Genomic DNA, 16806 nt, shown 5'->3' on the forward strand with positions numbered 1-16806 from the left:
CTCCGATCCACAATCTTGATGAAATGGCTCCTACCGAGCCGCCTGACTAATATGATGGGTGATTCTGAGACCATATTTTTACTAAATGATTCAACAAAATAAGGACAGAGCTGTTTCTGATAATATAAGTAACTAATTTGTACAACCAGAACTAGATACACACGTTTAGTGATGAACCCTACAAAAAAGAGCCCATTGTTTTGGTTCACTCTCAAACGCAGCATGCAGCTGTTTTCATAAAAAAAAAACTGTAGCATTTAGCAGCTTAAGAGTCAGATATTTCCCTCAGGAGTAAAGTTAAAAGGACAGGGAACAATGGACTAACGTTCACCGTGTGGCCAGAAACACAACTTCAAATAAACACTAATGTTGTTCCATAACAATGCTGAATAGAAAAAGAGCTTAGCTTACATCAGTACATCAGGCATTTACATGCGTCTTTTTTCAGTGTTGTGAAAACAGCAACAAGATTCAAATGGCAAATAAATGTTTCCGGATGACACACATTGTCGCTAATTTATTTATGTATTTTATAACATCTAGCAGTAGACCACAGATTAATGTTATATTTATTTGACCACTTCACAGGGACAATTTTACACCTTGAGATTATTTATTTTATTCTGTTGAATATTTTACCTATCATAGAGGTTTTTTAGGCCCCCGGAGGTTTTCATCGCCCTTCATCTGTTTCATATTTATTTACTATGGCTTCCAATGGATTAGTACAAGTAACAGGAAGGTGCAATATTACAAAACGGCTTTTGCTTTCTCTTCCATTTCTTTAATAATTCATATGACGTGCAGTTTTATGAAATGCTGTTTTTCTCAGACCAAGCTGAGACTAAATGAGAGGTATTCTGAAAAGAGAGAGTTGAGCAGGCTGAGGAGTGAAAGGATGAGAGAGGAGGAGCAGGAGTCTTCAGACAGCTGAGCACCTCATCACTCTGGAGAGGAAGTAGGGGGGGAGAGAGAGAGAGAGAGAGAGAGAGAGAAAGAGAGAGAGAGAGAAAATTGAAAATGAAAATGAGTAACCCACAGCAGGGGGTTTCTGGAGGAATGCTGATTTGGTATAAAGCAAACCCTGTACACTCAATAGAATTAATCAAAAAAGGTGAATTTTCAATTTGGCTCAAAATAAAATGAAAGACTTCTGCCACAGATAAAGACATATTCATATGTCCCCCATCAGAATCCCCTTACTATAATGAACACACTTTCTCCATTCTTGGGGATGAGATGCCAGGACAGGTATAGAACCAGATTATATTAACCCACAGGGAGACAAACATATACCTAGAAATAAAATACATAAATCAGCATTCCCCTCCCGTCCGTCCGTCCGTCCGTCTATCTATCTATCTATCTATCTATCTATCTATCTATCTATCTGCACTAACAAGGCGAGCCGTCATCAGGAGAGAAGCAGAGCAATGCGTCTCCACGGCAACGTGTCAATAAAGTTATATATAATGTTATATAGATATTAAAAAGGACGTTTACCGGTTTGGTCTCATAACTTTGACCCTTTCACTGGATTTTCACTTAATGACAGTTAAGTCATTAATAAATAAATTAATAAAAAAATAAATGACAGTATTTGAACGTTTTGTTCAGTAAAAATGTCTTGTTCAGCGTTTGGTTGGACTAACAGACACTCCAAGGAGTCGCTGCTCAGTTTTCTGAGGTCAGTAACATACATTTTGTTTTTGTTTTTTGCTAGCCAAAACTAACAACCCAGTTAATGCTAACATGAATTAGCAGCAGCTTCTCTCAGTCAGGTTGAAGTGTAGAGAGGCTGTAGTCAGTGATCAGATCCCTCTCGCTCCTCCACAGTCCAGATATGGTCTGCTCCCCGTATCGGAAACAAGATGGAGACGAGTGTAACGCTGAACTCGATGCTTCCAACGGGCCACAAACCAATGGGTGAGGTCACGGTAACTACATCCATTATTTATATACAGACTATGGTCACTACACACACAGCTCTCCTCTTGGCAATGGCCCAGTAGATTATATTGTTACAGACCTAGACCCCTTCTATCTGAGAGCATTCACAGTCAGCCCCTTAACACCCTTCTCTGATCACAGAAAAATTACACTCTACATTAAAAAGACAGCAACAGACCCTCATGCAGCAGAACCCAGGAAATTGAACTATTAGACAATTAGACCATTTTCTTACCACCTTGTATCACCACCATAATGATGTCCTGAATCAGGCTGTACAAGATATGAACAACATATTCCATGACGTGGCAGATCTGTCCAGTCTGAAAAAGTCTCAGCATCACACATCAAAACATCAGCCAATGAAAAATGGCTTGATAAAGACATGTATCAGATCAGAAACACAGACAACCTGACAATCTTGAGCTTCGCCTCCAATATTGGGAAACACTGAAATTATACAAAAGAACACTGAGAACTAAAAGGGAGCAACATGTGTAGCACCAGCTTGATACAATTGAAGAATCCATTGACTCACATTGATTTCTGGAAAAATAGCACTATTTCAGTAAACCACAGAAAGAAGAACTGGCTATTCAAAATGGTGATATATGGGGAAAAAACACTTTGAAAACCTGTACAGTACCATCACACAGAATTCGGCCCAAAATGATCTCATCAACAAACTACAAACTGAAACTAACTGAAAAAGGTGTAGGGGGAAAAACCTATGATATTATTAAAGCCATGTATACAAAAAATAAGTGTGCTGTAAAAATTGGCAATAGAAAAAACAAATTTCTTCCCCAAAATAGAGGAGTGAGACCACTCTGTTTTACATTTTATATTGATGAACTGGCAAAATCACTAAAATAGTCAGATATTCCTGGTCTCACTTCTCTGACACAGCAATAAAATGTCTACCTTTTGCAGATGATCTAACACTGCTAGCACCATTTAAAGAGGCTTTACAACAGTAATTGGATCATCTGCAAAACTGGAGTCAGACCTGGGCCCTGACAATCAGTCTGGAAAAGACAAGATTTATGGTCTTCCAAAAACGACCCAAGTGTCAGAGAAACCCGTACAGGTTGTCACTGGGCTCTACCCACATAGAACACACACTTACAGATATTTGGGACTAAAAATAACCTCCACAGGAAACTTCAACCTGGCTGTTAATGATCTCAGAGACAAAGGAAGAAGGGCTTTCTATCCATCAAAAAATCTTCAAACACAGGTAGACCTGTAAGAATCTGGCTCAAAATATTCACATCTATAATCAAATCTATTGAACTGTATGGTAGTGAATTGTGGGGCACTCTTGTAAATCAATACTTTGACAAATGGGACAAACACCCAGTGGAAACCCTGCACACTGAGATCTGTAAGAGCATCTCAGAGTCCACATGAACACCCCCAACAATGGCTGCCGAGCCGAGCTAGGCCAATTCCCCCTTTTAATTAGGATACCAAAAAAAAGAGCAAATAAATTCTATAAACACCTGACAACAAGAACATAGAGAGGAGTCCCCTAAGCCAGCTGGTCCTGAGGCTCAGCTCCTCTCAGGACAGCCCTGACACAATCGGGACAAACCAAATCATAAAGAAAGAAAAAGAACATTATGTTAACTGTCGGACATCTACCACAAAACAAACTCAAATGCTCCTCATCTCTGAACAGAGAACACATTGTCAAACTATCTGAGCACTGTGACTGATGGGTGAGTGAGAAAGACGTTGACTAGGTCCAGACTCAGTGATGACTGAGCTGTAGAGACCAGGTCACAGACAGTCCTGGCTGCCTCCAGAAGACCTGCTGGGTCAGTTCTGTCCACAGAGAGAGACAGAGGTGGAGACAGAGCAGCACTTCTCACTACACTGTAGTACCAAGACATCACAATTAAGTTCTTTACAAAAATGAAATGATGAAATGAAATCTGAGCAGACTAAATGTAGCATATACTTGGTGAACACAGTATCAGCGCCACAGGAGCAGCAAGATATGTGAGTCCTGTCACAGAGATAAACCAGACAACACATAGAACACACACACTCCTCTACTACACAATATTACATCTGACTCATTAGATTTTATATTGATATATTGTTGTCACACAAAGATCTATTTCATTTTATTCATATATATTTTATGGAATGTATCCACTTTGTTTTATTGATTCTTATATATATATATATATATATATATATATATATATATATATATATATATATATATATATATATATATATATATATATATATATATATATATATATATATATATATATATATATATATATATATATCTTACTGTTATTGTGTATTGTCCAAATATTTGGAAAAATTGTACTTGTGCTCTGGCAATACTGTCTTGCCAATATTGCCAATAAAGCTTTTTTTAATTGAATTGGAGAGAGAGAGAGAGAGAGAGAGAGAGACAGAGAGAAAAAGAAAGGAGGAGCAGGAGGAGGAGGGGAGGACGGTGGCCAGTCTGTCCTGTGACAGAGCTCCCCAAAGGCTCCAGGGTAGTGTGTGTGTGTGTGTGTGTGTGTGTGTGTGTGTGTGTGTGTGTGTGTGTGTGTGTGTGTGTGTGCGTGTGCGTGTGCATGTGCGTGTGCATGAAGATGGAACGAAAAAGTGTGTGTGCCACTGCAGGGTCGTGTGTGTGTGTGTGTGTGTGAGGGGAGGGGGGGCAGGGCACTATTAATAGCCGGTTCTCCCTTTCTGCCAGAGTGCACATGCAGGGCTTTGTGAGCGAGCGGGGGCTGAGGCTCTTCAGCACCGGAGGAGGAGAAAGCAGTCAGTCCCTCATCAGTTGACTTGGCCAGTCAGCCGTCACACCCCTCACTGCTACCACCGAAAGCTGAAAAACATGAGACAATTGTTCTACAGCAGCAACCGCTCCCTCCGACTGTGAGGGATGGGATGTGAATACAGTATTTATCATGAGAAACAAACACATCTTCAAAAGGATGGGAATGTCAATTATGGTGACCCAACACTCTCTTTACTGATTGTGCTAATTCTAAAGTGGGTCACTCTTGTTCATGTGGTATTTAAATGCATCTATGAGGCTGCGTAAGACAAAAAAAAAAAACTGAAATAATTTGAAAACAGCTCTCTTCGCTCTGTCCCAAACCCCTCTTCACCCTTCAACCCCTCTTTACGGTAGAACTTTTTTTAATATTATGGTAAAAAGATATTAGCACTGTTGATTTCATGTTTAAGATTGTCATTTTATTCCATATTTTACCGTAAAAAATGTTTTGCCATCAAAACAAACGCTGTTCTGCCATATAATTGACTAGAATTTACTTTTTTTATGATTAAATATGATTAAATATATTTTGTTAGAGATATGGTGTTTAGTACATTTACATTTTTACAAAATACAAAAATTACAGCAAAAATTACAGTTATAGCTAAAATATATATATGTATATATATATATATATATATATATACATACATATATATTCCAGTATATTGCCAGTGTATTTTACACCTGTAAAAAATACTGTTTTGGCTGATTTATACATTTACAGTGTTTCATTGTTACTGAAACTGAATTAACCCATTTATCATTTTGCGGTCTTTTTTTTACGGCAGTTTTTCCCCGTAAAATCTACAGACATTTCTTACAGTGTATCATCCCAATGGTGACTGCAATCTTGATGCTTTTATATAAAGCGTCAATTCTTTGCAAACTCGTGGACCTGCAAAGCCCTTTGAGATGACATACTGTAAGGTATAAAGAGCGGTAAAGTACGAGCAGGGAGGAGGTTATGATAGATGCATAGGTCAAACAAGACCTTCACCAAAGAGATTGGGGTTTGAGTCCTGTCAGAAACCTATTTTTAGATTTAATTAGATTTTCTGATGCACTTTGGTTAAGTCTAGGCATCAAAACTAACATGACTTGGTTATGTTAAGGCAACAAAATGACATGTTAAAGTTTAGGAAAAGATCATGATCATCATCATAGACTATTCACAATGAGAGTTTTTTCTCTGACCACCTGAACTGCAATATGCTGAAAGGATATTATGGCATTTTTACCCAGTGACGCAAAAAAAGAAAAAAGGCAACCTACTTTTAATCTCTATCAAATATTCTGGGGAAGTTACAGCTCCATGTTTGACAGAAGGATAAAAACGATCATCTGACAGTTTGCATATTTATTTTCAGATGTAAGCTGAATACTAATAACCAAAGCTTGATTCCTTTCTGACATTTCATTTCCCTTAAAAAATAATGCAAAACATTTTTTTTTTTTAAAGTTCCCTCAGCGAGTAACTCCCACAGGTGCCAACAAATCAAACTGACACATGTAATCCTCCACATCCCATCTGTCTGCCTTCATCTCAACATCTGATTCTGTGTTCATTAAAAGGCAAAGGAGACATTATGATACACAAAGGTTTCTTTTAGCCTCCAGACTAACTGTGCAAAGCTTTGTGAAAGAATCAGGCTAATTGTGCATGCAGCCGCAATGCACTGAGCAAAGATTATAGCTGCAGTCTCTATTACTGTATGGCAGAAAATATTGAAATAACAATGCACGATGCACACTGCATATATACCAGATATTTTTCCCTTTGTCATCAACTGTCACAGCATGCAGAGTACACCACAGGCTCAAATCATTTTAAACATCAAAGTATTTTTACCTTTTTTAGAAATTACCTTCCATCATTGCAAAAAAGGTGTGTCTATAAACAAGATAAAAACACTTAATCTGAGGGAAATGATCTTGCTGCATGGACAGATAATTTCACATGATTTCTTAAATTAGGATTATTAAATCTAGAAATAAGCATGTTGTACGCTTAAAATATGAAATTAACTCTTAAAACAAGATAAATTATGTAACACTTCTAAATCTAAAGTTTTTTTTATCTTGGTAAGAAACAAATAATTGTCAGTGCACTCTGCTCGGGCCATTTAATCGCTGCTTGCAGCTTTAATTTATCTTGTTTTAAGAGTTAATTTCTTATTTTAACTGTACATCATGCTTATATCTAGATTTAACAATCTTAATTTAAGAAATCTTGTCAAGTGAAATTATCTGTCCATAGAGGCAAGATCATTTCCCTCAGATTTAGTGTTTTTATCTTGTTTTTAGACACACCTTTTTTGCAGTGCAGGACTGCTGCATGTAACAAACCACACTTTCTTCTTTCCATTATGCCAAAGCAACAACACTGCAGATGCAACCTCCGCAGCTTCACAACAAGGACAAATCAATGACAACCCGTCTGTGCTTCTCCGCTGCCTGTGAAAGTGTCTCCTTTAGCTCACAGAGTGAAAACTCTGCACCATGCAGGCTTCACTGCTGTCAATTCAAAGCCTCTCTGCTTTTTTCTGCTTTGCAATTTCCTTAATTCTGTGTTGGTGGAAACACATGAATATGCAATCCGTGATATGTCCTTATAACACAGCTAGCCAGTCAAAAATGCCAGGAGAGGGAAGAGGTTATGTTTGCCTCTGAATCCTTCTCTCTGGGTACAGCTGAATGCTTTCTGCAGGCGATTACCCCTCACACATGTGCAGTCGCTCTCTGTCACACAGTGCACACACACAATACAGCACAGACGCACAAATGCACGCAATGCATGATTCCAGCACAATGCGTCAGGTTAAAGCGGTGGGCAGAGCAAGCTCTATTTCAGCTCTGTGGAGAGGAAGAAGAGGGTGAGGATGGGGGGAGGGGGAAGTTGGGTGAGAGGACACTCTAGAGGAATCATGGGATGCAGAGAGGCATGAGCAGCAGAGGCTCTCTAGCATGAGTCAGGCGTGTTGCGTAACAGGGGGAGGGGAGGGAACAGGGGCCAGTCGTGTCTCCCTACTGGCATGACACAAACCCAGCCGGCCGAGAGAGGAGGGAGAGATGGAACGTTTGAGGAAATTTGAGGGAGATGTACTTGAGTATTTGCATTTTAAAAGGTTTGCCTACTATGCCACGTCACAGAGGGAACATCTATTATCTGGTGGCTGCAGTAACACTGCATATATAAGCTTATATAAGACTGAAAAAAACAGGAAATCATTATTTCCTTCCTGCATAGACTTTATACTGGGGTGTTTTTCCACAGTGGAATTACTGTTACTGCTTTGTCACAACTTCAATGGACACCACCAGTCACGCACGCACACACACACACACACACACACACACACACACACACATTCTTGTCCTTCTCTCTTTGTGAGGACTCTGTATTTATCAAGTGCATTCCCTAGACCCCTAACCTTAACCATCACAACTGAATGCCTAACCCCAACCCTAACCACCTAACCTCAACCTTATAACCTTAAAATCAAGTCCTAACCCTCAAACAGGCCTTAAAAGAAAAATGTCCTCAGCTTGCTGGTTAAAGCCATGGTCCTCACTATGTAGGAAGTACGAGAAGACACAAACACACATTCTTGTACTTCAATCTTTTAAGGACATATCATTAATGTAATGCATTTGTAGCCCCTGATCCTAACCTAAACCTGAAACTGAAACAAAGTCCTAACCTTCAAACATTTTAGGGCCTTTAAATAAGTGAGGTCCATCTGAAATGTCCTCACTTCACAAAAATGTGCTCAGTTAGTTAAGAACTAATTCTGGTCCTCACTATGATTGGAGTACAAGTACACACACACACACACACACACACACACAAATCACGTAGTATGACACACGCACATATGCAAATTGTTATGGATGTTCAGGAGACAGACACATGCAGACTGCTCACTGAGGACATGTACCACCGTGAGAAATTACACAACCCAGTAACCAAGTAAGGTATGGATGCGTGCTAAATGCAGCAGTGTGTGTGTGTGTGTGTGTGTGTGTGCGCGCCCACTCCTGTCTTCCCTTACAACAGAGAGAACACTGCACCGTGTTATTACTGCACAATAACTGCAGCATGGCCTAGTAGTTTTAAAGGTCAGACAGGAAAATTGGAGTGAAAGCAGAGGGGGAAAAAGGCCACAAGCACAGGGCACAGAAGTCCCTCCACTGATGCAGCGCTGAAAAAGAATATACTGTACTTGATCAGCAAACTCCTCTTTATCAAAGGTCAAAAGAAAATTAAACATAGGACCTCTCATAGAATATATATTATGCTTATTTTCAGGTTCATATTTGTATTTTGGGTTTCTACTAGAACATGTTTTACATGCTTTAATGTTCTAAAAACACAACTCTTCTCATGTTGCACATTGCTGCTGCACTTGAGCTGAGAAAACAATTACTAAAAGCATCTTCCTCACCAAAAACTAGACAATCAAACAGCATCAATGTCATCCGAAATTGGGAAGAAATTAACTATATGTGCAACCAAGATTACTGGTTTGCCTGATGTTAACATGTTGGTCACATTTAGCAGTGTATGTAATGTAAACACTGCAGCAGCACACCTGCATACATGACCATGGATAGAAATCTGTCACAAACTGAGCAGTTTTGCTCACGGGGATTACTTTTACATACACTTACCTCATTATTTAAAACCTTGGCCATGTTTAACCCATTAAGGCCTAAAGCGCCTGGAAAAAAATGCCTGGAAAACCTATGGGCGATTTTCAAATGACCCCCTAAAACCTGAAGTTTTTCTGGAAATTCAACACCTACTAAATAATAGATTTTTCAGCCTCTGTAGCAGATAAAAATGAAATTCAAAAAGTATTTGAGAGCATATACCCATGGCTTTCATACGAAGTTGAGTTTATTTGTCCAAACCTTCAATACATTTTTTTTTTTAAATCAACAAACTCAGCAAATGTTACATTTGTCTGAATAAAAAATCCTATGCATAATACTAATACATGCCCATTAGCAAGATGCAAACATGATATGACCACTGGAAGAACAAGACATAGTTCTCATTATATATATCATAATAATAATAATAATAAATAATAATACTACATTTTATATATTGCACTTTTCAGGGTACTCAACGACGCATAAAGTAATATAAGACATAAACAGTCATGATTTCTTATATCATACAATATAATATACATACTATATATACAATCAATTAGCCTATTATTATTATTATTATTAATATATTATTAATAATATTATTATCTCCAGATGGCCACAAATCTGTCTGTTCTTCGGTGAAAATATGTCGTCTAAAAACATATTCCTCATCCATAAATGACGGTCGATTGGTTCCGAGGGTTCAAAGTCCGCATCAGCAATTAAATGATCGGCGCTGTTTTCATCTCTCTTCCGTCACTTACTGCTGATCGTCATGATTTCAAAGTTCTGGAAAAGTCCGATGTTGCATTGCGACACTCCCGCATGTATTCTGATCATGATTCTGATGCATTTCATTGGCCAGGGGACCGAAAATAGGTGGAAAAAAAATACAAATACTACAAAATGACATATCCGCTGTCCCGGCCTTAATGGTAGAGTGACGCAACAGCGCTCCCGGCTTTAATGGTAGAAATGCGGTAATGCTTTCCCGGCGTCAATGGGTTAAAATTCACATCCAATACAGTGGCATTATTTATATGACAGAAATTAAGGAGAATCCTAATAGCTCCACCATCTGGCAGAGATGCACAGACGCCACTGTTTGCACAAGTGTTCAACAGCCAAACTCATGACGTTATTTTTCCAACAGCACAGACGCTAAATACCCAGGCATCCCCATCTGCAGGGTAACAATGTTATCGACTAGCAGCAGTGCAGCTGAACAACCAAAACCCTGCCAGTGCACTGGAAATGATGTCATTAGATCTCATCTGATTCATGAAAATTAAATAATGCAACTGAACATTTGAGTCCACTTTAAGATACTGTAAAGTTTTAAAGTCATTAATTTGTAGTTTCATGCAGCTTAACAGGACTTTTGATATTTTTTTAAAGTTTTTGTAAGTTTGGATAATGTGGAATCAGCAGCATTTCAACTATCAAACCTATTTGTAGTCAAATAGTTTTAGTATAAGCATCTTTCAATATCTTAAAAAGCACTATATAAATATTTTTATTATTATTATTATTATATGGATGATTGTATCAGTTTGTAGTAGGCTGCTGTTTGTTCTGGGCATGTTTAGCACCTCAGCACATTAAATAAATTCCAGAAATCCTCTGGAAACGTCTTTCAACAACTCACCAAAGAATGGACATGCTGTAAAATGTCGCATTCATTTTTCACGTTTTACATTATTAATGCTTGACTCCAGCAAAGCTGGACAGGAATATCTCACTGTGATGTCAGACTATCTATATTTCATCCACTGGAGTGAAACAGAAAGTATCTCTCGGTATCTCCATGTGGAAGATCTTTCTCTTTACATCTTCTGACACGCTTGATAAAATAGATACTTTATAAGTTATTTAGGTAAACTAAACAGCATGTTTGAATGTGCCATCCCAGGGAGACCTCTGGCCCTTCATGGTGTCCTTGCTGGGCAGCCAATGACAGATGGTGAGGCAGGTTTGGACTGATTGGACATTGGCCCCTGAGGATAGGAAACGATCACGAGGTCTTTGTTTCTGCTTGCTGTGAAGCGGGCAAAGCGACAGACGTGCAGCGTATACGATGGAAACACAAATAGAGTACATGGACACACACACACACACACACACACACACACACACACACACACACACACACACACACACAAACACACATACACACACATCGTCCAGATATAAAACAGCTGAAGTTATTGCAGAGAGCTGAGAGGCTGGGAGTGTGATTAAAATTCTACTGCTGTTCAGAGGCTGCACGGGCAGTTGAATCTTAAATAGCTGTAGTTCCTCTGCCAACGAGGCTGTAGAAAAGCAATTACTGGGGGATAAACTGCAAAGGTAACTGCAAAGATAAGACAGAGATTAAATGTGAAGCGGTGGCATAAACTCCCAAAGGAGGAACTGAGATGAAAATACACAAAGAAGCAGCACAGAAGACAGTAGATGGGTTTAAAACAGTCACTCAGTGGATAGAAACACGGATGTCGGTGCAGAGTTTATCGTGTGTGTAATACCTTCTCACGCATATTTTGAAATGTTTTTGTTTAGGTAAGTATCATAAGTATCATATTTTAGAGTTACAGAACTGTACAGGACACTAAACCCTATATCTGCAAAAACGATTGGCATATTATAGCAAAGAATAAGAATAGCAAAGGAAAAAAAAACAACGAAACACTACAACTGGAATAGAAAGCATCACATTTTTTATATTATATTACATTATAGGGGTGGCTGTGGCTCAGTTGGTAGAGCGTTCGTCCAGTAAATGGTATATGCACTTATATAGCGCTTTATAATACACACTACGCTCATTCACCCATTCACACTGGTGGCCGAGGCTACCAGGGCACGCTGGTGCCACCTGCCACCATTGGGAATTCATTCACATGTAGGCTGCCATGGTCGGGGATTGAACCACCAACCTTCCGGTTACTGGACGAAATCTACCATCTGAGCCACAGCCGCCCCCAGTAACCGGAAGGTTGGTGGTTCGATCCCCGACCATGGCAGCCTACATGTCGAAGTATCCTTGAGCAAGATAGCTGCATTCATCGGTGTGTGAATGAATTCCCAATGGTGACAGGTGGCACCGGTGTGCCCTGGTAGCTTCGGCCACCAGTATGAATGTGTGTGTGAATGGGTGAATGACCGTAGTGTGTAGTGTAAAGCGCTTTGGATAAAAGCGATATATAAGTGCACCCCATTTACCATTTACCATATTGTATCTAAAAGCAAGATATCTGGAACTCTTACCCAGCATGCCCTTGTTGGGCTCAGATAGACACATGTCCTTCTCTGCGCTGGGCAGCACGAAGCCGACCACAAAGATCTCCACGCCGTCCGCCATCAGTGCCAGCCCTAGGACAAAGTAGAGCGTCCACTGGAACTTCCCGTGGCCACACTCCTGCAGGATGGTCTCGTACTGCTGGGCCAGCTCCTCCTGGTCTTTCCTCCTCTCGCCCTCGTAGGCCGACAGATCCCTGAACTGCTGCGCCTGAGCGGTGGTCACCCCATCCAGGTGACCGGCCTTGCCCGAGTCGGCCCTGGGGATGCCCTGGTACTCCCCCTCGTAGATCTCGTCATCCTCATCGTGTCCTTCGGTGGAGTCGCTGTGACCCTCATCGTCATTGGCCCGGCTGTCGTTGCGGTAATATCCTCCGTCGTTGCTCGGCGCGCCGGCGTAGTCGTCGTCATCGTCTTCCTCCTCGAATCGTTTATAGGAGCGCTTGGTGTACTCATCGCCAAGTTTGTCCACGCCGCGCCCCATCTTCTTGCCAACCTGTTTCTTGGCCACTTTGGCAATGTCCTTGGCGCCGCGGACAAAGTCTGAGCGGCCGTCTCTGTAACGCCCGTCGTCGTCCATCTTGGATGTGGAGGTGGTGGTCAGTTGCTGCTAGGAATGGGAGCTATCAGGAGCGGCCCAAGCACATGAGTGTGCAATGGGGATTTCTGTTAGCTGATGAATTCAGCACCGCGGACAGCTCCCTGCTCCACTGCTCTGCTGCTGTTGGACTTTGGCCAGCGTGTGCTCGGATACCAGATCCTGTGGAAGAGCAGAGAAAAGAGTTTGTGTTAGCATGATTGACCACGCTGGCAGGGTGGAGGGAAGTGTCCAGTGTAAGCACATTTTTAAACATTCAAGATCAGAGCCAAGTCATACTGAAGGACTGGTGGCATTCACACTGCCGTGCCATTTGCAGGACTGGACATATTATCTGGCTCAGCACTAATGGCTTGAAAAGAAAGGACATGACAGCTTTAAGGTGCGGAGTCCTGGAGCTAAGTGACCTATATCGACTGAACAGCAGTTATCTCATCCATGTCACCAGAAATCACAGTGTGGCATTTCCATTGTGGCTCACCGCAGCGCAAACATATAATGGATCCATACTGTGACACAGACATCTGTAAAGTAATTAACAGGCAAAGCTGCAATGCAGAAAAGGTCGATAAGGTTCGACTGCTGTTAGGTTTAGATTGAAGCTCCAACTGAGCACCACGCGATCAAAATCTCAAACTGATGTTCAAACTGCACATTTATTGCTAGAAAGTCAGAACATAATGTTACTTCATGCTTGCCTGGGCAAATGTCAGGAGTGAAATTTCTCTCAACACCTTTCATTTCATTTCCCTTCTTTCTTCTCTACTCACACCCCCGACTTCCATCACTACTTTTCATTTCCTGTTTCCATTATCTTAGTTCTCAACAAGTCTGAGAAGAAATTAGAGAAAATACAGAACACAGCTAAAAGCAGAGCTATTGTGGATCCATCAGCGGGCCATCTTGCTCCTTTCCAGGACACTTTTTGTCACTGTGATGCTACCCTTGTTTGTCTCACTAGCGGGGAACATGCTGCGCCAAAGAAAAAGGCTGCAAGCTCTACAAATTAGCAAAACAAACCTAGCAGGGAAAAAAACATGTGTTTCAGGGAGAATTTGACATGCTATGAAGTGTTCAAGTTGTAGTTTTCATACACCCACAGCTTAAATAGGCAAAGCCTTTGAAACTACAGCCAGCAGTTTGTTAGCTTAGCTTACCATGAAGTCTAGAACAAGGTGTAAACAGCTACCATGGCTCTGCACTGAGGGAAAAAATGTGTGCCAGAGTATTTCTTGGCTAAGATAATTGTCTCCTGGCTCTAGCTTCATAATAAACAGACAACTGAGTGTAGTATTGATCTTTTGGGAGCTAAAATCTAGTGCATTGATACTGACTTTTCTTCCTCAGAGGTATCAATCTTCTCATCTAACAAAAAGCAAATGTGCAAATTTCCCAAAATGTCTAACTTATCTTGATGTTTTAAATGAATCATTAAAGTTTTTTAAGTTGCATTTGTGTATACAATGTGCTACGTAGATAGAGTTGTTCTGCCTCAAATGAACAAACTATTACACAAAAATATATCTTACTTTGTATGTTGTAGTATTTTAAGCAAGGTCTGAAACTTTCAGTCAAAAATCTATTTTGACAACAAACACAATGAGAACTCAGTCGGACCCAGAGTGAAACCCAGATCATTCTTCACCATGTTACACTGAAAAACACCTATTTAGATGACTCTATCAACAACAGCAGCAACACACTTATCTATACTGTGTTTAACATGTGCATCAGTGATGCAGACAGTGTTTTATCTTTGTGCATCAGACCTATGAGTGTATCAACCATGAATAGTGCACAGGGGAACAAAGAAAGGTCAAAAACTTTGGCACATGCTTGTGTACAAGCTTTCAGTGAGCATCCACTGTGTTTTACACTAATTATTGAGGGGGAAAACCCTTTATTTCAGTTTCTGGAGGCATTAGATGATTTTACATTACGAACCGAGATTGTGTGAACCCATCTTCAAGGGGGCACTTTTTTTTCCTTGTTGGAAAGGATAAAGTCAGGTGATGCAGAGCGACATAGTCCACAAAAGGAGTTCATGGATGGGTCAAACCATGATCTTTTTACTAAACTAAACCAAGTATTTTGGGGCCTAAGCTTAACAAAGTTAAATTGAATTAACATATTTCTTACAATATTATGCAAACCATTGGATGCGTTGTCTTAACACAAACAGTTGTCCAAAATCAACCAATGACACAACTTTTAGTCTGACCAAGTTTCTGGAAATTACAGTTAAAAATTAAGGTCACATTTTGGCTTTCTGCATGCTCTAGTGAAGCCCTAACCTCTGCTCGACACGTCCAAGGTCTCTAAAATGACAGATTGTTTACAGCTTGTCTTCCACAACAACACATCTCCAGCATGTATGTGCTCATGAGACCATGAAGAGGTTATGTGTCCCCAGAGAGCGAGTCTCAGGGGACCGACTGCAGCTGTAGCCAACACTGAAGTCATTCTAGTACCGTCCCACATTCTCAGCAGCTCAGCATTGGGGAGAGAGAGAAAATTGAGACTGAGGAAAAACACGACCACAAACACTGGCTAAATGTACTGCAAGTGCTGCATTTGTTATTAAAATTTAAAAAGTGTATTTATTTTGTGCCTAATATTTCATTTCCTGTCATATACTAAGTGCAAAACGAAAAGTATGATTCACTTTGGCAACAATAACCCATTACTTTTCCTTCCCGCAAGACATCACCATTTAATGGTTGAAGCTTCACACAACAGTTTATCTTAGAAACCCAGAACTGCTCGCAATAAGCAATACAATATGAAACTGGAGGCAGCAGCAACAGGTGACAGACATCAAATAAAACCTTTAATTTCACAGATTTTAAGGTGGCACTGCAGAGTCTGCAGTATTCCGGCTCTCCCGCAGTCTGCAGCCTGCTGGAATAACAAGGGAGCAGAAGGTGTTGCAGGAGCTATGAAGGCTAACATCTAGTTTTTCTGACTCATTCTCCATGTTTGCTCGTCCCAGCCCGCCAACTGTTTAACAGCTAACCCACTCCTGTGTCCCACCCCAACATGCTTTTTCAGCTGAAAACACATGAAATCAGATTTTAGCTTAGCTAACTCTAACATTTCTATTTCCACATGCTTTTTGAGTTATTTGAGTAAGTATTATATAATATTACTCAATATAAAAGGGAGTCAATTTCTACCCAGCAACTGTCAGTTTTACAGGCTGAAATGACACCAGCCAGTTCTATCAGCTGTAGCTGTAATGTCAAGGATCTGTGAAAAATGGGTCGTAAATATGCATTTGAGAGCTGCAAAGATGATTAGGTGCTAAAAGACTAATGTAACCTACAGTTAACAGGTCCTAGTTGAAATGGAGGAGAAGCAGTGCTCTTCCATTACAATAGTAGAGTAATGATAAGAGTAAGAAAAAAAAGAAAAGAAAAGAAAAGAAAAAGAGTAATGATAAGAAAAAGTGGGGGGAAATTAAAGAAAATCAACC

General features: G+C 40.2%; 1 protein-coding gene across 1 annotated transcript in view; it reads right to left on the reverse strand.

The window, feature by feature from the left end:
* Positions 1–16806, reverse strand: part of sv2a (synaptic vesicle glycoprotein 2A) — a 117137-nt gene that overhangs the window by 70137 nt on the left and 30194 nt on the right. The window contains exon 2 of the mRNA XM_059339803.1: positions 12704–13493. Within this exon, the coding sequence (XP_059195786.1) occupies positions 12704–13313 (610 nt within the window). The 5' untranslated portion in view covers positions 13314–13493. The remainder of the gene's footprint in view (positions 1–12703; positions 13494–16806) is intronic.

This window comes from Centropristis striata, chromosome 8 (genome assembly GCF_030273125.1).
Source record: "Centropristis striata isolate RG_2023a ecotype Rhode Island chromosome 8, C.striata_1.0, whole genome shotgun sequence".
Taxonomy (NCBI): Eukaryota; Metazoa; Chordata; class Actinopteri; order Perciformes; family Serranidae; genus Centropristis; species Centropristis striata.